At 38.2% G+C, this 27,785-nt stretch overlaps 1 protein-coding gene across 3 annotated transcripts in view; it reads left to right on the forward strand.

The window, feature by feature from the left end:
- COMMD1 (copper metabolism domain containing 1) overlaps nt 1-27,372 on the forward strand; it is a 183,832-nt gene extending 156,460 nt beyond the window's left edge. For all 3 annotated transcript variants that reach the window (XM_007075365.3, XM_042981487.1, XM_042981486.1), the window contains exon 3: nt 27,136-27,372. In XM_007075365.3, coding sequence (XP_007075427.1) covers nt 27,136-27,243 — 108 coding nt within the window. In that variant the 3' untranslated portion in view covers nt 27,244-27,372. The remainder of the gene's footprint in view (nt 1-27,135) is intronic.
- The last annotated feature ends 413 nt before the right edge of the window (nt 27,373-27,785 follow it).

Consider the following 27,785-nt stretch of genomic DNA (forward strand, 5'->3'; position numbering starts at 1 on the left):
GGGATTCATTTTCTCAGTGGCAGTCCCTTGTGCCTGGGATGCGTAGCTCTGGGTGTTCTTCTCTCCCCTTGCCCCTTGCGTCCCTCCCGCCCCTGGACAGTCCTGGATTTGTTTGACTCCCTGTAGCATCTCTGCTTTCCTGTCCTCCTCAGTGTGGTCTCTTGTCTACATTTAGCTGTAGAGAGTCTGTTCTGCTGTCTGCAAGTTGTTTTCTGGGTTATTTACACTGATGTGGGTGTTATCTTGTTATGTCCATCCAGGACCCTTATACTGCACCATCTTCCCTGGAAGTTCTGTATTTTAACTCTTAACGGTTACTGCTGAATCACTTTCCAAAAGGTTGTAATAATTCACACCTCTCCCAGCAATGCATAAGTTTGCTCCATTCCTACATCTTTACCAACCCTAAATGTTATCATTCTTTAATTTTTCTTATCCTGGAGTTTAATAAAGGATACCCTGTTGTTGCTCTGTTCTGCATTTCCTTGTTCACTGGTGAGGTTGGCTCTGTTGTCGTGTGTCTTTTATGCATTTGGATTTCCTCTTAACTGTCCGTGCACATTCTGTGCCTAGTTTTTCTTTTTCTTTTCTTTTTTTAGAGAGAGAGCACATGAGCAGCGTAGAGGGATGGGGGTGGTGGAGAGAGAGAGAGAGAGAGAGAGAGAGAGAGAGAGAGACAGAAAATCTTAAGCAGGCTCCATGCTCAGTGTAGATCGCAACACAGGGCTCAGTCCCATGACCCTGGGATCGTGACCTGAGCTAAAATCAAGAGTCAGATGCCCAACTGACTGACCCACTCAGGCACCTCTCTCTTTTTTTTTTATTTTTTATTTTTTAATTTTTTTATTTATAAGTAATCCTTACACCCAGCGTGGGTCTCAAACTCATGACTTCGAGATCAAGTCTTATGCTCTTCCAAATGAGCCAGCCAGGTACCCCTGTGCCTGCTTTCTGTTGGATTGCGTATGATTTCTTTATCAACTTAGAGAAGCTTTTTTTTTTTTTTTAATTTTTTTTTTTTTAACATTTATTTATTTTTGAGACAGGGAGAGACAGAGCATGAACAGGGGAGGGTCAGAGAGAGGGAGACACAGAATCTGAAGCAGGCTCCAGGCTCTGAGCTGTCAGCACAGAGCCCGACGCAGGGCTCGAACTCACGGACTGTGAGATCATGACCTGAGCTGAAGTCAGCCGCTTAACCGACTGAGCCACCCAGGCGCCCCTAGAGAAGCTTTTGTATCAGGAATTTTAAATCAATTATGTATTACAATTTATTGCTCTTTTTTAATTTTGTTAATGTGATTTTTTTGTTAGAATTATTTTAAATTTCTATATATTCAGATATGTCAAGCTTTTTTCTTTATGCCTTTAGGTTTCCTGATTTTTGTTAGATCTCCTCTAAGAATTATCCTATTTTTGTTTATTTTTTGACATTAACATTAAATTTGTAACCCCTTAGAAATTTGTATATAGTGTAAATCAAGGGTATAATTTTGATTTTCTGGTTGCTTGAAAAGTGTCATTTCAATATATATATACTTATTGGGCCTCAAAATTAACCTTGTACCCATTTAATTTTGTATAATCTATCACTGTGTCAAAGGTTAAAAGTTGGATATATAATCCCTTCAAAAAAAAAAGACCAAATTCCAAAAGTTTGTGTAAGTTTCTAATTTGTGATGCTGAATTTTTTATTTCTCTGTGATGCTGAAGAGCGGAACAAAGCGTTTTTTTTCCCAGTTCTGAATGTGTATATATCTTACCACTATTTCCACCAGGATTAAATAAATTGTTTCATATTGTATTTTGTGTCCTTTCCATTTCTGTTCATCTAGACCAGGGGTTGAAATTTTTGTTTTCTGTAAAGACCTGGATAATAAATATTTTAGACTTTGTAGGCCATATATTCTGTATCACAACTACTCATTATAGTGCAAATGCAGCCATAGGCAACAGGAAAAGGAATGAACCTGTTTTCCAGTAAAACTTTAATGAAAAAGAAAAGAAAAAAAAACTGGGACAAGCCACATTTGGCTCATGGACTGAAGTTTGTCAGTTTTTGAGCTAGAGCATTACTAACCCCTTTTCTTTTTCTTTATTTTTCTGTCTTTTATTTTTTTCCCCAAGAGTCTAAGCCAGTGTTCTTGTAGGTCTCACTTGCTGGATATCTTGCTATTCCTCATGTGATATTTAACTTACTCTTTTTGTTCCTCTGTTTCCTGTAAAATGAAAATTAAGTCTAGGGATTTGTTCCATAGGAAACATTTGTTTTCAATTTATAGGTGAACTTTTAGCAGAAGTTTTGCTCAAGGGGAAGAAGGAGAAATTATTTTTACGTTGCAGAGTTTTAATGGATTGATAAACTCTTAAGGGATCCAGCATCTGAGAAAGTTTGGCCAGAACAAAGGGAATAATAGAAAATATCCCTGGGTACTGGAGACAAAGAAGTTTTTAGTTTTCACGAAGCCTTTCCCATCTATTGATCATTCATGACTGGACACACTGCACTCAAAGTATTCAGTCTGATTGGCTACTGAAATTCTGGCTTTTAAAAACTTAAGTATCTCCTTTTCTCTCCTAAATAAAGCACATTTTAAAGCTTTGAATGGTTTTTGGATTTGTTTTGTTTTTCTTTATAGGATCAGCCTTAAATACAATTTCTATTGTCATAATAAGTTAAGAGAGTAGATGGCTTATGCAGTAACTTCCTAATACATTATTAAAATGTTCAGTTATATGACATCTCAAAAAGGCTCATTTGATCTTTTTTGTGCTTTGGTAAAATATGCCACCCTCAATCTTTTTCTAAATGTTTATCTGTTCTTTAAATAGCAACCATTAGTTCTATACATATCCAGTATGATTAGCATTCTTTTAAATTCTGTGCATACGCTCTATAATAGTTTTAACTGGTCTACATCTAGATTAAACAAGTCAAGACATATCTAAAGAGGTTTTTTTTGTTTTTGTTTTTTTAATTTTGTAGATTCTTCCAAGCACAGACTTAAGGTAAACCTGAGGTAGGAAAAATGACATCAGAATAATTCCACTAATCAGTGATAATTAAGGCCTTTCATCTCTGCAGTTCAGAGAGCTACAAGAACATTGTCTCATAATTCTCAAATGACTCTCTGAAGTGGGCAGGCAAATACTATTACCCTAACTTACAGTTGTAGGTTGTGGTGTTTAAAGGTTAGAGAGGTGTTTCACATAGAGTTTTTAAAAGCAAAAGGAGAGATGAGAGTGTCTTCATCTTTCTAGACCACTCAAAGTCCACAGTTGCTCTTTTCTGAATTATCAGGATTATTGTAATGTGTTTGGAATATTTCTAGTCAAAATATAAAAACATGAAATGAAAATTTCAGTCTTCTGGTTAGTGCATTTCATGCTCAACTAAACATTTCTAGTAGGTGCTTACTAAATAGTTAATGATGATGTTCCCTCTTACCAAAATACTTAAGACTTTACAGAGAACAGAGAACACACTATCATTTATTATGTATCACCCTAATGTCTTCAGTATTAATAATGCTTTGTTCTTAAATGTTCTCTAGGACTAGAAAGTATGCCTAGCATCCAAAACCAATTTGGGGTACAGGTTATTAATATTGTTAACTTTTGAACACAGATGTTTTTACATATGAATGTGTTATTATGATTTCAGATATATTTCTTTCTCTCATTTCCTGTTTGAGTCAGTGATATCAACCATCATACTTTTATAATAGGCTGGAAGTATCAGTGATCTTCATTACTTTTCTCTTCCTCACCTCCAATCCATTTGGTTACCTATTCCTGTATGTACATAATATTTTGCATACCCATCTATCATTCGTTCCCATGGCCACTGCCCTAGATCAGGTCCTCTTCTCTTGGTCTCTAGTCTTTTCCTTTTCTGTTTTTTCATACTGCTTCCTGAATTATACATCTGACCATTTAACTATTCTTGGATGGCTTCTATTACTTGGAGTCCTAATGCCTTAATATGAAATCTTATCTTGACTGTATCCCATCCTGATTCTCCTTCCATCATACTGGACTTTTGAACTTTATATAAACATTCTGCACTATTTTTGTACTTTTACTGTTCCCTCTACTCAGAAATATCTCTTCCTCTATTTCTTCCTGTAAAAATCCTAGTACAGATGCCATTTCCTTTGTGAATCTCTTTAATTCTTCCAGTGAGACTTGATATCCCCTTTCAATATACATTTTTAATACCTGGACTTAACCTTTCCTGTTACATCTTTAACATTTTATTCTGAACTGTAGTTCATTGTGTATATATATATATATATATATCTTCTACCATGAGCTTATTATGGGTGGAAACTGTATATATAACATAGTCACACCTTACTAAGTTTGCATATTGTAGTTTTTGCTTTCAACTTAAAAATTTTTTTTTAATGTTTTATTTATTTTTGAGGGATAGAGAGACAGAGTGTGAGCAGGGGAGGGGCAGAGAGGGAAGGAGACACAGAATCAGAAGCACGCTCCAGGCTCCCAGCTGTCAGCACAGAGCCAGAGCCTGATGTGGGGCTCGAACTCGTGAACCACGAGAACGCGACCTGAGCTGAAGTCTGGTGGTACTCAACCAACTGAGCTACCCAGGCACCGCTCAACTTTTAACTGAAGTCTGTAATTCATTGAGCAGATCAATTGAGCAATTTCAAGAATTGATTCATCTTTATACTACCCCTAAAAAATTACTAGAAAGGATAATTTTGTTTTGCAGGTGGTAAAAGCTTAAGAAAAAGCTGTCTTTGTATATGTTTCCTGAAATCAGCAGTGTAGATAGAAATGGAATCTTCTGTTATATATAGTAAACCATTCTATGTGTTCTACCTGTCTTCTTTTCTATGAAATTGTTGTGGGACATTAATACAAAGTGATAATTCAAAACATCCCTTAGTTTTTTCCATTCTTATATCCTTCCCACCAGCCACTCATTCATCATTTAGAGGTGCCTACTGTGTTCTGGCACAATTCTAGATACATAGAGATACAACTGTAAACAGTCTAGGTTTAGGAAACAGTCATGTAATAGTCATTAAAAAAAAAGTTGTACAGAATGCTATAGTGCTAATGCTTTATCTATATGTTTGTCAGAATCTGGGCTAAACGGCTTGCTTTAATTTTTTTTAATGTATATTTGTTTATTTTGAGAGAGAGAGAGGATGTATGTGAGTGGGGGAGGGGCAGAGAGAGAGAGAGAGAGAGAGAGAGAGAGAGAATCCTAAGTAGGGTCTGCGCTGTCAGCACAGAGCCCGACACGGGGCTCAATCCCACAAACCTGTGAGATCATGACCTGAGGTGAAATCAAGAGTCATACACTTAACCAGCTGAGCCACCAAGGTGCTCCTGAGTTTAAATTTATATTTAAATCCTTGCTTGTCTGTCATCTTCCTTGCCTGTGCTAAATTTGGTTAAGATTTATATTTTGGGTTCTAGATTACATGGTGAAGTATAAGTATTAAATCTAAATAGAATTTGGGGCGCCCGGGTGGCTCAGTCGGTTAAGCATCTGACTTCGGCTCAGGTCATGATCTCGCGGTCTGTGAGTTTGAGCCCTGCGTCGGGCTCTGTGCTGACAGCTCAGAGCCTGGAGCCTGCTTTGGATTCTGTGTCTTCCTCTCTCTCTGACCCTCCCCCATTCATGCTCTGTCTCTCTCTGTCTCAAAAATAAATACACGTTTAAAAAAAAATTAAAAAAAATAAATAGAATTTATTAAACTTAAATATAATTTTTTGAGATAAATGTGTGATTCATGCTAAGTAATATGTGAGCTTTTAGAAAAATCATATGAACATTAAATTTAAAGTTTTTTTTAAGTTTTATTTATTTATTTTGAGGGAGAGAGCTATGGAGGGGCAGAGAGAGGGAGAGAGAGAGAATTCCAAGCAGACTCCTCACTGTTAGCACAGAGCCTAATGTGGGTCTCAAACTTACAAACCCATGAAATCATGACCTGAGCTGAAATGAAGAGTTGGATGCTTAATGGACTAAGCCACCCAGGTGCTCCATCAAATTTTTTTAATTTTAATTTTTTCAGCATTTGGGGATAATTTTTAAAAGACTGATGAAAGGTACGCCTGGGTGGCTCATTTGATTAAGCATCTGACTTTGGCTCAGGTCATGTTCTCATGGTTCGTGAGTTCAAGTCCTGCGGTGGGCTTTGTGCTGACAGCTTCGAGCCTGGAGCCTGCTTCAAATTCTGTGTCTCCATCTCTCTGCCCTTCCCCACCACTCGCACTCTGTCTCTGTCTCTGTCTCTCTCAAAAATAAACATTAAAAAAATAGATAAGTAAAATTTAAAAAAATAAAAGATTGGTGAAAAACTTTAGAAAGTGAACTATCCTTTTCTACTTTGGTGACATTAAGTCTTTATATATGGTAGTTTGCATGAATCTAGGGCACATATGTACACATACATCATATTTAGTCAGATGAACAGTTTGTTTCCATTGGGTACCAGTTGATTTTACATGTTTACTAATCTTTTTTTTTTTTTTTCTTTTAGTAGTTCGTATTTTTTTTCCAGTTTCATTGAGAACAACGTGTTTGCTAATCTTAAAATGGCCATCATATCTACTTGGCTGTAAAAGTTCTTTGTGCTCTACTAGTGTAGCTTATTTTTTGCTATAGCAAAAAGTGTCTGTCATTGCCTGGCCTACCCTGCCAGTTGACCTAATATAAGCTATTTTCCCAAAAGTTCTTGCTGCATGAGTAGTAAACTATTGCCAGCTTCTCAACCTTTCCCTCTGGCCCTGGCTTATTAAATCAGAGGAAGCGCTGAACAAGGGTAGCCCATTCATAGGCTAAACAGGTATTTGTGGCATGGTTTGGTGTGACAGGCTCTGCTCAGGCAGAGATAATAGCTTTGGGGTGAAATAGATTCTCCTAAGGGTTTTCAATTTACTGATGTAGGGAAGCCGCTTAATGGTGATGAACACCGTAGCTGAGAGGTCACATAGAGCTTGCATTAGGGTAGGATTTATTGGCCATGTGTATACTGCATGAGTTTTCTAGGAAGGAGAAGATAACTGATGAGCAGAAGCAGACACTGTGTGTGGAATGTGTATATGCATGTATATGAGAGTTTGTGTGTATGTAAGAGAAAGGCATATACCTGATAGAGTAACAAAAGTTCCTGATGGTTTTCTAGGCCGTGGGAAATCCAGACTGTCCTCCTTACCCTTCTATAGACTTAGTATGCTCATTCCCAACTCTGTGCACTTGCTTAAGTCTCCCTACTTGTAGTCTTTCTCCCCACTTCAGGCCATCCTGAATGTTACCACCAAGTTAGTGTTCCTTTTTCTTTTTGTTTGTTTGTTTGTTTGTTTGTTTATTGAGAGTGAGTTGGGGAGAGGGGCAGAGGGAGAGAGAGAGACAGACAGAAAAAATTTTTTTTTATTATTATTTTTAAAAAATTTACATCCAAGTTAGTTAGCAGATAGTGCAACAATGATTTCAGGAGTAGATTCCTTAATGCCCCTCACCCATTTAGCCCATCCCCCCTCCCACAACCCCTTCAGTAACCCTCTGTTTGTTCTCCATATTTAAGAGTCTCTTCTGTTTTGTCCCCTTCCCTGTTTTTATATGATTTTTGCTTCCCTTCCCTTATGTTCATCTGTTCTGTGTCTTAAAGCCTTCATATAAGTGAAGTCATATGATATTTGTCTTTCTCTGACTAATTTTGCTTAGCATAATACCCTCTAGTTCCATCCACGTAGTTACAAATGCAGACACACAAAATCTTAAGTAGGCTCCATGCTCAGCACAGAGCCCAATGTGGGGCTCAATCCCATGACACTGGGATCGTGACCCGAGTCAAATTGAAGAGTCAGATGCTCTACCGACTGAGCCACCCAGGTGTGCACAGGTTAGTGTTCCTTCAAACTGCTCTGAGCATGATGTTTATCTGGCCAAAAATCTTTAATGTTTCCCACATTACCTTCATAATAAAATTTAAGTTCCTCAGCAGTGTGTATATGGCCTGTCTCAACTGTGCCTTATAGGATATTTTGTCTGAAAGAACGAAGTATCCATTAATACATTTGATATTTTGGCATCCCAGCTCTTGGTGAAAGTCAGTAGTTCTGTTCTGGCCATTTGTCTCCAGAAATTTCAATGAGAGTATCAACTGGACTAGAAGCCCCAGAATCATTTGTAGAAAACAGATATGGCTCTGAGGTTGAAATAAGAGCCACTAGAGGCATGTCTCTACATTTTGAATGTACATAGTGGTGGGTTCTGGGGCTTGTGCCCTGGTGGAAGACTTGTATGAGACCAGCTCTGTCCATCCAGCTTCTTGCCTGCTGATGAGTCTGATGAAAGCTTTGTCTGATGATTAACCTGACAATGTGCCAAACTGTCCAGTAACCTTTTCTTTGAGTTTTAAATTCTAAATGTTTTTATTGATCAGAAAGAAATAGCCCTTTAGAGACCATTTAATTTTTGCTTTGAGAGCCTTGACCACCACAGTGCCAAGAGAGTTGACTTACAGTGTGGTTGATTAAATTGGCGGTCTTTTGGGAATTTTTCAGAACTCCAAATTTCATGGGTCAACACCCAGCCTTATCCTCTATTTTGAAAAAAGTAGGAAGAACAGCAACATGTTAACTTTTGGCAGGATAGGAAATGCAATGATCCTGCTCCTCATAATGGCACCTCATTATCTATAAACTTTCTCTTTTGAAGATGATCCATAAAAATTTTAGCTCTTTGCTCTAGAATTCAGTGTTTTTTACAGTTTTTTCCCCCATCTGTGTCCTATTCTTTCTGTAAAGGAATTCTTCTTCAACCAAACTAGCCTATATATTCTCCTTCCTCCTCCCAGCATGCCAGGCATATTTCTACCTCAGTGTCTTCGCATATGTTTTCCCATGCTGAAACATCCTCTCCAATCTCTAGCTTGCAGGGCCTAGCTTAATGTTTACTTCCTCAAATCAGAATAATGGTAAGTTCTATACCAACATTAATAAGTACTTTTTAAATAAATGATCTACCACTTCACTGGCAAAAGAAATCTGCGCTATGAATTTATAGTACGCTCCAGGTGACTGGACATTTTGCAAATAAAGTAAAATTTCAGGGATATCACTAAAAAATGTAGTTTCTGGGAATCTTTTGAAATAACAAAGATCTGCCAACAGTAGGCCCACTTTTCTACAAGCACCAGGCTGGAGCTGAGAAATTATTATCCTTTTGAATGATTTGCTACTTTAGTCCCACCGCTCCTCACTCTGTCCCATATTGCCCCGGCCTGCTTTGGTTCTTTTTTTGGCCCTTCTACCCCATGGGCAATTGAATTTAAGCTGGTGGCTATAGAGATACCCAAAGAAAATGAATGGCTAGTCTTCCAAGGAAGAAAGAGAGATTATGAAGGTCCCTGATAGTCTGTGTTTTAACAGCTAAGAGAGGTAACTTCATACTAATTTCCTATCTTGTAATTGATAATAATCAGTGAGAATAACCCATAAAGTAAGGACACTTAATCATGGGGTAGAGTACCAAGAAATGAAATACTTTTTAAAAAAATGTTTATTTATTTTTGAGAGAGAGAGAGAGTGCCAGCAGGGGAGGGGCAGAGAGAGAGAGGGAGACACAGAATCCAAAGCAGGCTCCAGGCTCTGAACTGTCAGCACAGAGCCTGATATGGGCCTTGAACTCATGAATGTTGAGATCTTGACCTGAGCTGAAGTTAGCTGTTTAACTGACTGAACCACCCAGACGCCCCAGAAATGAAATACTTTTAAGAAAGTAATTTTTTTTTCTTGGCTTATAGAAGGGAGTAATCACTAGGAAGGGCTGTCTGAGCCCTGATACCACTTTTTAGGATCCATTTCCTCCACAAGGTGAGCTCTTTGGGATAATAGAATGGAAGCAAAGATTTCAAAACAGCTAATATATAGGAGCAGGAATTCATTCTGTTCTCAAATGAGTAATTACTCAAAAGAGTAATTCCTATCTCTTTTCTCATCTGAGTCTTCCTATAAACATTTTGTTTAGGCAGTAATAGTTGGTGATTGTCCAACGTTTTAAATATTTTCGAGTTCTTTTTTTTAATGTTTATTTATTTTTGAGAGAAAGACACACAGCATGCGAGTGGAAGAGGGGCAGAGAGAAAGGGAGACAAGGGAGACAATCTCAGGCAGGCTTCAGTCTCCCAACTGTCAGCACAGAACCTGACGCAGGACTCAAACTCACCAACCGTGAGATCGTGACTTGAGCCAAAGTCGGACACTTAACCAACTGAGCCACCCAGGCACCCCTCAAGTTCTTTTTTTATATTGTCTCATTTAAACTTCTATAAACCTTACAAAGTGGGATAGAATAGATGAAGAAAGTCAGACTCTAGGACTTTAAGTGAATTACCCAAGTGCCATGTGAATATTATATGATAGAATTGAAAGTAGATCCCTGCTCTTCAGATATCTTGCCTTGTGTTTGTAATTTTATACTGTCTTGGTCTTCATTATCGTCCTATGAATGATCTCATCCTGCTTTTGTATGTGCTACCAAAGGGCGGAGGCAATGACGCTAAGCCCATAGTAAGAAGACAGTAATGTAAGAATTGAATTTTGGAACTGGGTCAGCCTCTATCTGTAATTTATTCAGTCTTCTTTAACTCTTTGTGTAAACTACCCACAAGGTGACTAAAGTTTCTTCATTAAGCCAAAAGTTTTGTTCTACATGTTTACTGTAGATAAAAAATACTGATCTTTATGATCTACTGAAAATGACTTTTAAATTGTTCTAATTTACTGGTTTGTTTTTTTGTTTTTTGGGTTTTTTTTGTGTTTTTTGTTTTTTTCTGTTTAGAATGTGAGCTTCTTACAAGTAAAAACCCTTACCTTGTTTGCCACTGAACCCTCAGCATCTAAATAGATACCTGGCTGGTGTAATATGTTCAGTTAAGTATTTGATACCTAATTTGCTGACTTAGTATTTTATGATCTTCCATTAAGGACCTGCTGTCCCAGATCAAATGTTGGTTGCTTTCTGACATCCACTTTCTCCCTTAGGTGCTAGAGGGGTGGTCAGCCCTGTGAAGGAAGGAGTATGAACATTGATCTAGAGCTTCTTGGAGTTGAAACAATTACATTTATGTGGTAAAAGTCTCTGAGTCAGGTGGCAAATAGGTTTAATCTTTACATACCTTTTCTCTCAATGCCGCTTGTATGGTAACCCTTTGTAGACATCAGTGCTTTCAAATCCCTTTAGTTCAGAGGTGTCACGTGTTGAGGTCAGTCTATACCATACCATGAAGTGGGAGAAGTTAGGAAGCATTACTTTTTAGACTGTAGTCAGAGTCTGAGATTCTGGACTTCAATAAGAAGTCTTCTACATGGTGAGAGTTCTGTGATAATGTAGCTGAGGGAAATACACAGACATGTTTGAACCAGTGCGTCTGCAAGTCTGCTATTTCCAAGAACAGAAAGCACACAAAAGTCCAGATTCTAAAAGGCTAAGAAGGGCTCACTGTTTAGTCCTAAGACTTTGCCAGTTTCTTCATAGTTGAACTTGGCCCTTTCTGATTCCTAGGTGTTGAATCCATTGGGTGGTCTTGTTGAATAAAGACCTCTATTAAGAAGGGAAAAGAGGGCAAATAGCATGTCTTATCCTTGCAGGGAGAAAGACTGTTGAAAGAGCACAAAGCTGTCAGGATGTTAAGTAACACTGTAAAAACATGCAGGAGTTGATTTACTGTTTGGGTTGTCATAGCCTGAAGCAGTTGGTGCTGTTCCCCGATGTAAGAACTTTTTTGTTTCTCCAGGACAATGTCAGGCCCCAGGAGGCTTTCACATGACTGTCACTATTAAGAGCCAAGTGCCTGTTTTGAAGAAATCAGAGCTGGTAGTTCAAGTGTTCAGCAGAACTACTTATTATAAAGTGTCAGGGGACAGGATGTGTGTAACAGGATAGAAAGAGAAACTAATATTTATTGAGAGTCTGTTTCACACTAGACATGGGTGAATGCTTGCAAATGTGCTATCTTACTTAGTCTTTATAATAGTCTTATGAGATAGGTATTTTCCCATTTTCTAGGCTTGGGAACCAGGACATCAAGAAACTTAAATGACTTTCCCAGGGTCACACAGCTAATAACTGAGCTAGATCTAAATCTACATTGTCTAACTCTCAAACCAGTAATTTTTTCCTCATAATACTTTGTGTTCTATGGGTAATAATAGAGAAGGTTCACTTCCTGATCTTCCTATACAGGGAGAGGGGAAACTGAGTATAAAATGGCAGAATTACATGCATTTACATATTACTTTCTAACTCTAACCTTCAACATGTTTTTTTTTCAAAATGCTTTATTTTTTTATTTTTATTTTTTTTAACGTTTATTTATTATTAAGAGACAGAAAGAGACAGAGCATGAGCATGGGAGAGGTAGAGAGAGGGGGAGACACAGAATCTGAAGGAGGCTCCAGGCTCCAAGCTGTTAGCACAGAGCCGGACGTGGAGCTTGAACTCACAAACCATGAGATAATGGCCTGAGCCTAAGTCGGACACTTAACCGACTGAGCTACCCAGGTGCCCCCAAAATGTTTTAAATACAGTGAACTTTTAAACATAGTACTGAGATCTCATGAGTGATACAGTGGAGTGAGATGAGAAGTGTTTTTCTCCCCAAATTAAAGGTAATTGTAAAAGTATATGTGATTTCCAGAGGCTACTAGTGATTTTCAGGGTATATAGCATCTTTACTGACATATGTTTAGATTTAAACTCTAGCATTCCATTTTGAAAGCAGTTTTACTTTTAATCTGAGTATTTCTTGGAAGCTGACTCAGACTTAGGTTCTCTGTCCTGTAAATGACAGAATTATTAGAAGTTCTGTCTTAATGTTCACATTATATTTTTCTTTTCATAAATGAAGATAAAAGCTTTGCATTAGAATTTTCTTTTCTCTTTTTCAGAGTACAGATGTAAACCCTCATTTCAGCACAGTAATGAGAGCATGATTTTCTGTTTGCTTTGCTGGAATCCCCTTCTCATAGTTTGAAATTGGGACACAGGAATTTTCTTGTTTGTTTCATTTTATTTTCTTTACCCTTAGGGATCATTTGGCTTTCATTTGAAGTTCTAATTGACAAAGGGGGGAAAAACAGAAAAATGATGGAACATTTGAGTTAATAACATAGAAAAACCCGTATTAAATTAGATTCCAAATCTCAAAAGTGAGTTTGTACTTTGATACTTTGAAGAATTGGTACAGTTGTAATCCTTCTTTTGTTTTGTTTTGTTTTGTTTTGTTTTGTTTTGTTTTGTTTTAACCTTTGGCATAGAGGAGTGGTTTGATAAACAGAATGATTTTATTGGTGTTTTCTAAGAAAAAGTTGGGAGGATGAGATTATCATACTAAAACAATGAGTTGGAAGTGCTATGGATACCAGCTCCCTTGCCCATACAAGAAAGAAAGGGAATTATGGAAATGAAGTATGAATTGCATCTTAACTGTGGACTTCCTGATTTTTTTTCAGTGTTATTGTTGAATATTAAAATAATCTCTCAATTTGACTTTAAGAAAATTACTTGATTTGAGTATTGTCTTCTTTCTTAGAATTGACAGGCAGGAAAGAATTTGCACCTGAGCTCCTGATGAAGCTTTTAGAGTACTCGTTAGCAGTTCCCTAAACAAGTTGGTGTTCTTGGCAGCTCTAGCCTAGAGTCTTTGTGTTCAGTGCCTTTGTCATACTCTTCCACCCCACTTCGCTGGCCCGTGCCGTGCAGTGGCAGGAGCTCAGCAGGAGCTGAGGCGGTGGCTCAGTCGGTTAAGCATCTGATTATTGATTTTGGCTCAGGTCATGATCTCATGGTTTTGTGAGTTTGAGCCCCACCACACTGGGCTCTGTGCTGACAGCATGGAGATTGCTTGGGATTCTCTCTCTCTCTCTCTCTCTCTCTCTCTCTCTCTCCCCCTCCCCTGCTGGTATGCGTGTGTATTCTCTCTCTCTCTCTCTCTCTCAAAATAGATAAATAAACTTTAAAAAAAAAGGGGTGGGGGGAAGGAACATGCTGTGTGTAGTACTTCTGGTATTCTTCCACTAGCAAGATACCCGGAGACAGCCGTTAGGAGCATCCAGGCAGCGAGCTACTGCTGCTGCTGCTGCTTTTAGGCTAGCACTGAACTACTGTGGCTAGACTAGATTGCTAGAGGCAGCCTGTACTATCAGAGTAAAAGTACTTCTTTTTCTCTTTGGGAAAGTAAATAGAGATGCTGCTTAATCAACCGGTATCATTTCAGTGTTGCTGGATATGAGATAATGTGGTAAAATCAAGAGGTGTAAGATAGTTTTACATTCACCCCAAAACTGTGTTAAATTGCTTTAGATGCATTATCTCATTAAATTTTCACAACAGTCTTACCAGCTAAATCTGTTAAAATTCCTACTGTAGAGTAGAAAGCTTAAACCGAGCCAGCCACACTAAAAGTGGTAGTTTTGATTTAGATTTGAATTTAGGTTTGTTTGATTTCAAAGCCCATGTCCACTAATTGTTGGGGGTAGGTACTTAGTACATAGATAGTCATTCCTTCACACATAGAATCTCATCATGAGGAAACATCAGACTAACCCAGATTGACATTCTACAAAATAACCAGCTTGTACTCTTCAAAAATGTCAGGATCAAGAAACACAAGAAAGGCTGACTGAGAAACTATTCCAGATTAAAGGAGGCTAAAGATGCATGACATCTAAATGCAGTCAATGTGTGACCATAGATTTGATTTGAGAGCAGGAAAAAAACTTTATAAAGGATACTATTTGGGCATTTGATAAAATTTGAATATAGACTGGGCTAGATAATAATGTTTATCATTATTATATAACCATGGCTATATAAGAAAATGCCCTTGTCTTTAGAAAACATGCACTAAAGTTTTCAGGAATAAAAGGACCTAACATCTCCTACTTACTCTCAAGTGGTTGTGAGAGAGAGAGAGAGAATGACAAAGCAAATGTGGCAAAATATAAACAGTTGAATAAATGGTGAATTTGGGGAAAGTATAGGAGAATCATGTTTTTGTCAAATTTTTTATATACTTGAAATGATATAATGAAATTTCTAAAATGCCTTATATTTTACAAATGTGACTAAAATGACTCAGAAACAAAGAAACCCAACTAAGGCAAGGCATCACAGCCAAAAATTAAGTACCACATTAATATATGTCGTACTGTCAAAATATTTTTCTTATACTTCCATTGGGGACATACCCCACTTTGCTTCAAAATAGTTACTTGTATTTAACTAATATTTTTGTCCCATTACTTTTGACCCCTGTTTGATAGTTCATATTTCTGGTTTGTTTAGACATAATCTTGGATAGAGTGGCAAATCTGTTCCTTTTAATGAAAGGATGGACTGCAAAGTAGAGTAAGAAGTTTTTACTAATCATTTATGTTTGTTTATTTTTATTTATAACGGTGTATATGCAGCCTACGTCCTCTTTCTGTTTGTTTTTTTTTTTTTTTTTTTTTTAAGTTTATTTATTTGTTTTGAAAGAGAGCACAAATAGGGTAGGGGCAGAGAGAGAAGGAGACAGAATTCCAAGCAGGCTCCACATACTGTTAGTGCAGAGCCCAATATGGGGCCCGAACCCAAGGACCACGAGATCATGACCTGAGCTGAGATCAAGAGTTGGATGCTTAACTAACTGAGCCACCCAGGCTCTTTCTGTTTTAGGTGATTATCATCAAGTCTTGATTATGTATGAGTGAACTATGCTATTTCAGGTATTATCCAGGACTCTGTTTTCCTTCGCCCCACCCAGTCCATTGCATCTTGGCTTGGCCAGAGAATAGCTGTAGGCCAAATATGAAGGATGTTAAAAGTTTGAATTCATAATTTAATATACTTATCTTTTTTTCAATACTTTTTCACTCACTTGTTAAAAATGTGAGGTATAATTGACATATAACATCATCTTATTTTTAGGTGTACAACATAATGATAATTGTATACATTACAAAATGATCATATTTATGTTTTTGCATTCCATAAATTGATGTGGGTTTTTTTTAGGATGAATAATTTGGTGTTCTTGGGTTAGATGGTAAGGCAGAACTGGGAATTCCTTCTGATTATAGATGGAAAGAACCTCAGGTTTAAGCAGGTATTTTGGCTCTATTAACTGTGACTTGGAAGAAGAAGTCGTTTCTGTGTGTGTGTGTGTTTATTTTGAGAGAGAGAGCGAGCGAGTGAGCAGGACAGGGGCAGAGAAAGAGGGAAAGAGAAAATCCCAAGCAGTCTCTGTACTGTCAGCACAGAGCCTGACGTGGAGCTCAGTCCCACAAGCTGTGAGATCAAGAGTTGTATGCTTAACCAGCTGAGCCACTCAGGGGCCCCTGGAAGAAGTCATAAACAAGAGGCTCCAAATATTAGTCAATTGACTAAGGTAAACACTGCTTCTACCTTTCCTGTTGATAGAGACAAGTAGCTATATATAAAACTGAATCCTCCTTGTGGCCTACCCTGTGCCCCCCACTTACAGAAAGAAGGAGGGAATAAAAGGCCATCTTGCCTTAGAATAAAAACTTAGTCCCTTTATAATATGATTCTCTGCCCAGATCTCATGCACACATTAATTCAACTATGGTGCCATCCCATTACACTTAAAAAATGCTAGAAATTTTCCATGGCAGCTAGGATATATTCATTATCTATCCAGATGTTTTTATAGGCCACTTTAGATTGACTTCGGGTTATCATACTGTCAACACTCGTTTCCCTTGAGTCTTTGTTAAAGTTAACTGCATCATAGAATAACTTTCACATGAAGGTACTTAGTGACTATTAATGATGGTGTTTATGTTATATCTGTATGAGTCAGGATTGCAAAATGGTTAAGTGCTCAGACTCTGAAGCTAGATAGACCTGAGTTTAAAACTGGCTCTGCCACTTACTACTTGTGTGGCTTTAATAAACAAGTTCCTCATCTTTCCTTACTTTCCTCTTCTATAACATGGGATAAAATTATCCTCAACAACATGAAATGATACACGTAAAGCACTTAGCATGTAATGCCTGGCATTTTGTATGTGTTCTATAAATGTTAGCCATTGTTAATTATCATTGCTATTAATATGATCATTAGTGTAATTTCTTAGTAGTTAATTATTGTAAATCCCCCCTGAATTTGCTAATGTTTTCAGATGCCTTTCAAAGTCTACTGAATGAACGGTGACCAAGTAAGAAGCTCTATTGTTTTGCCAATTAGGGACTGACTACCTGTTCTGTCTTTTGCAAAGGACTGAACTTTAATCTCTAGTTTCTAGAACTCTGGACAATTTTAAGAAAATGAGGCTTTTCTTTCTTTCCTCCATAAATTGGACCAGAAGTGTATCAAAGCCCATAAAATCCATTACATTATCTGATGAAGTCTTCTTGCTGGATATAGCTGAAAAGATCTGGATCAAATGGATAAGGTCTATCTGTCACTTCTACAGTTCTTCAGAGTGTTTTAACTCGGGCTTGCTTTCTTCCTAGTTAATAGGGCTGTTCTAAGGATCAGATGATGTCATTCATACAAAAGGGCTTTCTAAACTGTAAAGCACTGTGATAATGTGAGGGATGATTGTTCAAAGGCCCCAACAACCTAAGTGATGTTAGAATCCAACCCTAGGAGATGCAATCTCCCCTCTTCCTGCCACTTCAGAAGTTCGCAGTAAATTATTTGAGCTCGAGAGGCTAGTGGCTAACTTAATGCAGTGATTATGAATCCCTTCTTCTTCTCTCACCCCCATATTTTCTCACAGAATGGGGTGCCAGATTCTGAGTCAGTCTTCGGGCCTGGACTTTGGGACACAGCATGGTAGGCAGAGTACTTCATAGGATCTGGGAATGAGGATTAGGAAGCATTTCTTTTATACCATTTTCCAGTCCCCTTCCTGGCAGCTCTTATCCTGGCAGCCCCCATAGATTAAATGGCATTTCAAAATTGAGTTCAGTGAGGATAAGACCCGATGAGGCTTCTGCCAAACTGGGCTGACAGACCTAAGTAATCAGTTGATAGTGTACGTGCACATGTGTGTGTATGTGTGTGTGTGTGTGTTTCTGGACTATTAGAGTTTTTTTTTTTTCTGTAGTGTATGAACAGCAAGCCTAGAATTATGTGTGAGATCATCATCATTATCATCAACCACAAATACAGAATGTTTGGTAAACACAGGACCCTCCAAGCTTTGGTGTTTGTTATGAACTGAATTGTGTACCCTGCCAATTCACGTGTTAAAATCCCAACCCTCAATGCCTTAGAATGTAATTGTATTTGGAGTTTGTTGGAACCCTAATAAAATTAATCCCCTTTCCCCACAACCTCGACCAAAACAAATGTATCCAAAACTTTTTCTCCCCGAATCACCTTTTTCTGAATTTGAAAGTCCTCCTATCCTTAGTCATTTCATCTTTTGCCTCATTTACATAGCTTTATTTGCTTTCTCAAGAGAAGGACAAAGGTAAGTGCTTACTTTTTAACTATGCCTATTTCTGCTTAATTGTGCTGTCATGAAGGACTTAAAAGAAACCACATTGGGACAGCGAGGACATGAATAGACGGTGCAGTTGGTAGAACAAGTTGGTGATCTCTCTCCTTGGAGAAAATCTGCAGTCCCAGCATTGTTTTGATTAGTATGGCTTCTGTCTTCCTCCCCTACCAAGAAGTTTGTCATTCATTGCTGCACTCTGGTCTTTTCATTGTATGTATTAAGATGTTTCCCCCATCTTAATCTGTAGATTATCAAGAACCCCTTGGAGAGCAAGTGCTATTGCATACTTGGTTTCTGCTTGCCTAATGGTATTACTTAAACAAGCAACTCTGGTTGAGTTTTGTTTTGTTTTGTTTTGTTTTAATCTTCTCTGTTCCTGTCATGTAAATATATTTTAGCTTGTTTATCAAAGTTGTTTGCAGATGAGTTTGTTCTGGAATGTACCTCATCAGGAATGATGAGGGAGCCCCAATTTGAACTTCAGACTAAAAGAAGCAACACTTTTTTTCTCATGTGCTGAAGAGCTTTGTCAGTTTGGTTTTTCTAAGATTTAAGTGAAATTTTTTCCTCCTTCAGTATGATTTGCCTTTTCAGCTGTTTAGCAGTTGTTCCTCTGGTTCTTTGTCCATTGTCACATGGGAACCAGTTCTACTTAGCCAAGAGCCAGTATGATTTCTTGCAAATCAAACCAGAGCACCTAAAAATAGCTTTTTACCCACATATTTTTCACCCAAAGTTTTTCAAAATACAGAAAATCTTAACAGCTAAACATTAAATCCTGCCGAAAATAAAAAGTTATAAAATGAACTGGAACACAATGTTTTGAAAAAGATAGAAATCAACCAGTTATCTAATTGTATTGAGCTTTTAGTGTTTTATAACTCAGCTTCGTTTTATTTTCTTTCATTGGGTGTTTCTAAAATAGTCTGTGTAAATGCTTAAGTCCTGGTGCTTATGTAAATCAGTACAAAGTCAGATTATCTCTAATTAGTTACCATTCTACTCTTAAATGTATATAAATTGGGGTGGAAAGTGTCTGACCTCAGAGTCAGATGTATTAGCGAGGAGTGGATTGAATCAAAGAGCTGGGAATTCTGGCCTTCACATAACTGGGGCTAGTCTCCAGGTTTCTTGTTTTATCTAGTGTTAAATGGAGATTGATGGTACTTCTCCCTTTCACTATCCCTACTGACCTGTACTGGGGAACAGAATAGATCAGGCTGCTTTGAAATCTCTGGAGGAAAAAGAATAGTGATAGTCCTGGTTTAGCAGTGCATAATTTAGCCAACGAAAGAACCACTCTTTCTTGCGAGGTCAGACTATTTTCTTCCTTTCAGAAACAAGTCAGGGTTGCCTGGGCCAAAATACATGTTCCTTTTGACCACACATTGGCAGGACAGGTATGTCTAGTTTTCTTCTAAATCATGGGTCTAGATTTTTTTCCAGCTAAGAAATCTTAAACCAAAAGAATTGCAAGGTCCTGTTCTTGACACTTGGTCTTTTTAGAAATTCAAACAACTTTGAATGAACAGTGTTCTTGAAGTCTCGTTGCCTTGTTGGTTCACAGGCTCTGAGCCTACAGATGAAAATGTAGCACAGTGGCAGAAGGATGTGTGTGTTTCTATGTGTGTAAATTCAACCTTTGGTACATTGAGATTATTTTACTAATGCCCCCTTTATAAAGTTCCCTAGGGTTTCCTGATGCCTAACAACCTTGTTGATTAGAAAGGTATGGAGAGTATGGGTCAGGGATCTGAGTAGTTTAAGATACTGCACCTATGGATATGTGTATCTGATATGGGTTATGGGGTAAGGAGAAGGACTTGCCTTTGGTATTTTCCTAGTTCTTTTGTTTTCTGTCCTACCTATAAACTCCCATTCTCCCTGTCCTTCTTATTGCCTAAGCATCCCGAGTTTTAAGGCAGGCTACTTGGGTTCTTTCTTCCTGGAAGAAATGAATCTTCTGATGTAAGTGATAGAAAAGTGTTAATGACTTTTTGTTTTACCTCTCCTGGGAGTATTTATGCTGTAAAGACATTATCTAGGCTGAGGACAGTAGTCCTCCTTCCTAAAGAAAAGGAGATATTTGGGAATAAGAAGATCTTTCTGACATGAATAGACATTTTTTCAAAGAAGACATACAGATGGCCAACAGACACATGAAAAGATACTCAGTATCACTAATCATCAAGAAAATGTGAAGTATCACTTCACACCTGTATGCAAGGCTAAAATAAAAAAGACAAGAGGGAGCACCTGGCTGGGACAGGCAGTAGAGCATGTGACTCTTAATCTCAGGGTTGTGAGTTCAAGCCCCATGCTGGGCATGGAGCCTATTTTTAAAAATAAATAAATGAATAAATAAAATAGACAAGAAATAACAAGTACTGTCAAGGATATGGAGAAAAAGGAATCCATATACACTGTTGATGAGAATATAAATTGGTGCAGCCACTATGGAAAACTGCATGGAGCTTCCCGAAAAAAATTAAAAATAGGAATATCATATGACCCAGTAATTCCACTTCTGGGTATTTCTTTGCCCAAAGAAAACAAAAACACTAATTCAAAAAGATCTATGCACCCTTGTGTTCATTGCAGCATATTAAGCAACCTAAGTATCCATAGATAGACAAGTGGATAAAGAAGTTGCGTATATATCAGGTGTGATATGCAATATCACATACACACATATACACAATACATGCATACACATACAGTGGAATATTAGCCATAAAAAAGAATGAAATGTTGCCATTTTGTGACACATGGATTAACCTAGAGGGTATTATGCTAAGTGAATTAAGTCAGAGAAAGACAAATACTGTATGATTTCAGTTATATGTGGAATGTGAAAAACAAAACAAAGCAGAAACAGACTCACAAATACAGAGAACAAACGGGTGTTTGCCAGAGAGGAAGTGGGGGTGGGGTGGGCAAAATAGGTAAAGGGGATTAAGAGGTATAGACTTCCAGCTATAAAATAAGTCACAGGATATAAGGTACAGCATAGGGAATATAGTTAATAATATTACAATAACATTGTATGGTTTCAGATGGTGAGCATTGAGCATTTCGGAATGTATGTAAGTGTTGAATTACTATGCTGTACACCTGAAACTAGTGTAATATTGTATGTCAACCATACTTCAATTTAAAAATAAATAAATTGGGGGAAAAGATCTTTCTGGCTTAAATTACACTATATGGGTATGATTTTCAAAAGTTGTCATATGAAAGTACAATTAAAATTCCTCCCAATAGCTCTAATCTCCTTGTCTATAAAAGTTTTTGCAGAGCTGCTGTGATTTAGTTAGATTAGCCAGTTTAAATTTCACTTCCTATTTCCATCTTGTGAAATTATTTATTTGTTTGTTTGTTTGTTTGTTTGTTTGTTTGTTTGTTTTTGAGAGAGAGCACAAGCTGGGGAGGGGCCAAGAGAGAGAGACAGACAGACAGAGAGTACCTGAAAGCAGTCTCCAGGCACTGAGCTGTCAGTGCACAGCCCTGTACAAGCCTCGAATCCACAAACTGTGAGATCATGACCTGAGCCAAAGTCAGATGCCCAACCAATTGAGCCACCCAGGTGCCCCCATCTTGTGGAAATATTTAAAAGATGGACCAAAACAAGGAGGAAAAAGTGAAGCAGCAGAGACCCAGATAATAGGTCTCTGAATGATTAAAATCTGATATTATTATATTTTAAAATGTTGCCACTTTTTTTTAACGTTTATTTATTTATTTATTTTTAATTTTTTTTTTTAATGTTTATTTATTTTTGAGAGAAAGAGACAGAGAGAGACAGAGCTGGGGAGGAACAGAGAGAGAGGGAGACACAGAATCCTAAACAGGCGTCAGGCTCTGAGCTGTCAGCAAAGAGCCCGACGCGGGGCTCGAACTCACAAACCGCGAGATCATGACCTGAGCTGAAGCCGGACACTCAACCGACTGAGCCACCCAGGTGCCCCATTATTTATTTATTTTGAGAGAGAGGGATAGCGAGCAGGGGAGAGATAGAGAGGAAGACAGAGAATCTCAAGCAGGCTCTGCATGGCCAATGTGGAGCCCAAATGCGGGGTTCGAACTCACACAGTGAGCTCAAACTCACAAACAGATCATGACCTGAGCAGAAATCAGGAGTTGGATGCATAACTGACTGAGCCATCCAGGTGTCTAAAATGTTGCCACTTTATATAAAACATGTGTATGCCACTTGGAAAGTTGAAGTTAGGTGCCTTAGATTTGTTTAGCAGTAACTTTGGTCAGTGATAGATCCGAAACATTCTACATACCCAATTAATGTCTCTTTTCTCCTTTGAGTTGCTAGTTAACTAATGAAGAGTTCATGTTTTCTTAATATAATAAGAATTAGTGGGAGTTGTCAGGCTGTCCTCACAAAAGTCCTTTGAAATGCCTGAATGACAACCCCAGAAAACCCAGTGTTTATTGTCTGGTGATGGTTAATGCTTTTATGATACACTAGTAATACTCTGTCCTCTTCTAGGAGATTGTGGGAATATGGATAAGCACTTCCTCTTAGGAACTGCTTTGCCTCTGAAAGCACCTGGTATGTCCTGAGGCACTGCTCTATTCATTTATTAGAGTGAATTATTTTAGTTCTTGGAGACCCTGTCTTAGTCCCACATAGCTCTTAGCACATATGGACACCTATTGAGTTTGGCATGAGTCATTTTCATTTAGAGGCTCCATCATTAAGTTGCAGTCTAAATTTCATCTTTTTTTCATCCCCAGTAGGATGATTCACTTTGTGATTTGCAGGACATTTTTTTTTCCTTTTTGAAAATTGCGTTAGCAGGCTCTTTACACAGTAGCTGTAGAACTTGTTAGCTATTGTATTTGAAATGAGGATTTCCTCATGATAAAAATGGCCTGAGTAGGGACCATTGTATGTAATATATATTGCTAAAGATTTTTGTTTAAAAAAAAATTATAGGGGCTCCTGTGTGGCTCAGTCAATATAGTGGCCAACTCTTGATCTCCGTTCAGATCTTGATCTCAGGGTCGTAAGTTCAAGCCCCACACTGGGCTTCGCACTGGGCATGAAGCCTGCTTAAAAAAAAAAGAAAAGGAAAGGAAAGGAAGAGAAAATAAATAAAAGATTATAAGTCACAAGTTTAAAAAAAAAGATGATAAATCACAAGTTTTCTTTTTTGAAGTATTTTCTTTAAGCTACAGCATAAACTATCCATTGTTTTAGATATAGAGTATAAGAGCAGGTTGTAGCAATGAGCCCATGTTTCTGAAATCAAGACCCTTGATGCAAATTCTTTTTTTTTTTAATGCTTTTTTATTTTGAGAGAGAGAGAGAGCTGGGAATGGGCAGAGAGAGAGGGAGAGAGAGAGAATCCCAAGTGGGCTCCACGTTGTCAACATAGAGCCTGATATGGAGCTCAGACTCACAAACCGTGAGATCATGACCTGAGCTGAAACCAAGAGTCAGACACTTAGCTGAATGAGCCATCCAAGTGCCCCTAGACTACATATTCTTAATAATGATGTGCTTGCTTATTCATCTGCTAACTGCTTTCTGATTCCACCACATGCTGTATCTACACTCTACTGAAACACAGCAGGTTCTAACTCTTGACTCAGATACTTAAATATAGGAGTTTAGTCTTACCATCTCTCATTATTATAACCAGTTGGGCCCAGGTCAGGGTGGATGACCTTGAAAAAGAAATCAGGGGCACCTGGGTAACTCAGTCAGTTGAGCCACCAACTCTTGATTTAGGCCTGGGTTGTGATCCTAGGGTCATGGGATTGAGCTCCAAGTCGGGCTCCGTGCTGAGCATGGAGCCTGCTTAAGATTCTCTCTCCCTCCCTCTCTCTCCCCTCCCCCTTCTTTGCTTGTGCATACTTTCTCTCTAAAATTAAAAAAAATCAGATGTTTCAAATTGTCCTTATACTGTCTGTCTCTGGCTTGATACGCATCATTTGCATTACAGATATCTACAGATATATCTGCATATACAGATATCTTCAAGTGCATTAGATATATTTTCTGTAGGGTACCCCCAGCCAAATGCAAAATTTGAACAAAGCCCCTTAAGCCCCAATTTAAAAGCCCTTGAATACCTGATAAAATATTTTGATAGCATAACTAGATGAAGCTAAGCCTTGATAATAGTTTCAGATAAACTGTGTCTTCAAGAGTCATAAATGGTTATATGTGTCTTTCTAACATGTTAATGTGTATTGTTTCAAGCGGGGAGAGGTGAAGATTGGGAGTGGTTGGAAAATTTAACTTTGGACTCTGTTTATCTAGCCTGCTAGATTCTGTAGTATTTGATTATCCTTGAAAATAAACAGCTTCACTGATATTTAGATGTCTGTCATAGATAATTTGAGTACTGAAATCTACAACAAATTAATGACCCCTCATCAAAAAAGATCCTGGCTTTTATTAATGAACTCTGTTCAAGTATTCCTATCTCTGTGATCAAAGTCCTTGATAATTTCTTCCCATATAAATTGAAAACCAGGTGAATTTATTATAGTAAATGACTTTCAATGAGGTTAAAACATGGGTGCATCATCTTCTGCCAATTTCCTGAATATATATGTTAGACTGGTAAATATTACTTTCTAGACTATTATTTCAAAGGCCAAATGTTCAAAAATGTTTTAAAGGCACGCTAAAGATCTCGGTAAAACTGAATGAAGAATAAAGGCTTTCAAATCTGAGACCGGTTCTTAATTTAGCTAACTGGATAGTCTAATTTGCCATAAATTTGCTCTTCTTTCCAAAAGGAGATGACCCTTCCTGCAGCTCCTCAACACAAAGAGCATCTTTCTTTTCTCTAAATTGGTTTTTGCTTTCCACTAAATGAAAACCTGGCAGTGTCTTTTTTCTTTCTTTTTTAATTTTAAACCTGACGGTTTCTAAGTTCATGTACTATTCCCCTCTACTATCCAAATACGTGTTTGAGGAAAAGGTTCCCTGTAGTCAGGGAAAGCCTTTCCTCCCTTTGGAAACTTTTCATCTGAGAGACCCTTTCTTTCCCTCTGTACTTGTTTCTCCTGGGGGAATAAACAACACAGCAGCCTAGCAACAGCACAGGGACTTTCCCAAAATCAGCTCCTGAAAGTTCTTCTGGCTATTGACAGAGTAACTTGCTCCTACTGAAAAGGCTTGTTGCTCTTCCTCTTACCTTCCACTTTGGGGATAGAGATGGGAAATACCATGTATTTAGAGAGGAAAATGTAAAGAAAAGAGCATTGATCTGGTTGGTGGCTCTTCCATCAACAGAGGGACAATAGACATGTCATTTACCATGCGGAGGGCCTCAATTTCATTATCTAAAAAACAAGGTAGTTGAATTATATGATCTCTGAGAATTCATACTGCTTTAAAATATATGATTATTGTTCTGAGACATCTGGGTGGCCTAGTTGGTTGAGCACCTGACTCTTGATTTAGGTTCAGATCATGATCCCAGGGTCGTGGGATCAAGCCCCATTTTGGGATTCTCTCTCTCTCTCTCTCTCTCTCTCTCTCTCTCTCTCTCTCCAAAATTAAAACAAAACAAAACATGATTATTGTTCATAAGGATCTTAAAGATAATCACTCTTGGATACATATAATTTGCCGCTGTTGCTTGAGATAATTTGTTCAAAGTATTCACTGTACATGAAATTTCTGTCACCACACTTCAGAGGCCTTTTTCTTTGATATCTGCCTAATCTAGGTTGATTGACTGGTCCTAACAGTGTGTGCCGGGAATGTGTTTGATGGAAATCTTGGAGAGTTGGCTTGCAGCAAGTGGAAAGGCCTCAGAAGTGTTTATGGCTGTTTCAAGACCTGGTTATCTTCAAAGGATCTGGTTGATATTTCCCAAGCAACTTGGTCACAACTTGTCATAATTGCTAGTATAACCACTAAATCCAAAGTAGCTCAATTATCAGGCTAACACAGAGCCAATCCAGACCTTCCTTCTATTGTTATACTACTGGGTGCTATGGAGACAGTATGGACTTTGGAGTCAGCCAGAGCTAAGAGTTCACAGTCCGACTCTGCCCTTTTCTGATTCTGTGATACAGCTTAACCACTGTGTGCCTCAGTGTCCTCATTTATAAGTACTTAAGTACTTACCTTAAAAATTGTTTTGGGATCCGGGCGCTCAGGGTGGCTCAGGCAGTTAAACATGACTTCGGCTCAGGTCATGATCGTGCAATTAGTGAGTTTGAGCCCTGTGTTGGGCTTTGTACTGACAGCTCAGAGCGTGGAGCCTGCCACAGATCTGTGTCTCCCTCTCTCTCTTCCCCTCCCGCCCCCCTGCACTCTGTCTCTCTCAAAAATAAATAAACATTAAAAAAAATTGTTATGGGATGGAACGTGATGACTGAAGAGCTTCTCACATGCCACATAATGAGAACACCTAACATTTGTATATCTCTTTACCATTTATGAAACACCTAATAGAAGTAGTTTTATTTAGGGAACTAAATATGTGGATTTGATTTGCTGGATAATATATCATTTAGGTATTGAGACCTGAGTCAGGCTTGCTAGGTAGGGGGCCTGGGCCTTTGGAACTGGGTCAGCCCAGATCCAGAGCCTTGGCTATCTTGAGGGTCTTTTATAAAACATCCTTTTGTGTTTTCCAGGAATCTGAATTTCTGTGTTTGGAATTTGATGAAGTCAAGGTCAATCAAGTCCTAAAGAAGCTGTCAGAGGTAGAAGAAAGTATCAGCACACTGATGCAGCCAGCCTAGCTGAAGATGGAGTTGTTGAAGCAAAGGTGTTCATGATCCCTCCCCAGTGAGCTGGGGTGTTTTGTTGTTGTTTTGTCGTTGTTTTTTAAAATCTTATTCCCCCATTAGTATTAAATCCTCAAATTCAAATCTTGCCTGTCTCTGCTTGCTGGGGTTTCTTTCCTTCCCTCTTTCATTCACTCTTACAGCTGTACTGTGTGCAGAGGTTCTTATACTTCAGCATGCACAGGTGTTTATAACAGCATTTATTTATTTATTTTTAGGATTTTAATTTTAAGTAATCTCTACACCCACCGTGGGGCTTGAACTCACAACCCTGAGATCAAGAGTCACATACCCCACTGACTGAGCCAGCCAGGCGCCCCATCATAAAAGCATTTTAAAAAGGAGGCTTCCAGGACCATATCCCTAGACTTGAAATCAGTAGAGAATAAGTGGAGTCAACTTTAGAAACCCTTGCTGTGGTAGTTTGTTCCTAGGGTAGGATTTTAGGAATTTATACATAATAAATCAGGTAAGAGTTAGAAAAAGGGGAAGAGGGG

The sequence above is a fragment of the Panthera tigris genome, chromosome A3 (assembly GCF_018350195.1).
Source record: "Panthera tigris isolate Pti1 chromosome A3, P.tigris_Pti1_mat1.1, whole genome shotgun sequence".
Classification (NCBI taxonomy): Eukaryota; Metazoa; Chordata; class Mammalia; order Carnivora; family Felidae; genus Panthera; species Panthera tigris.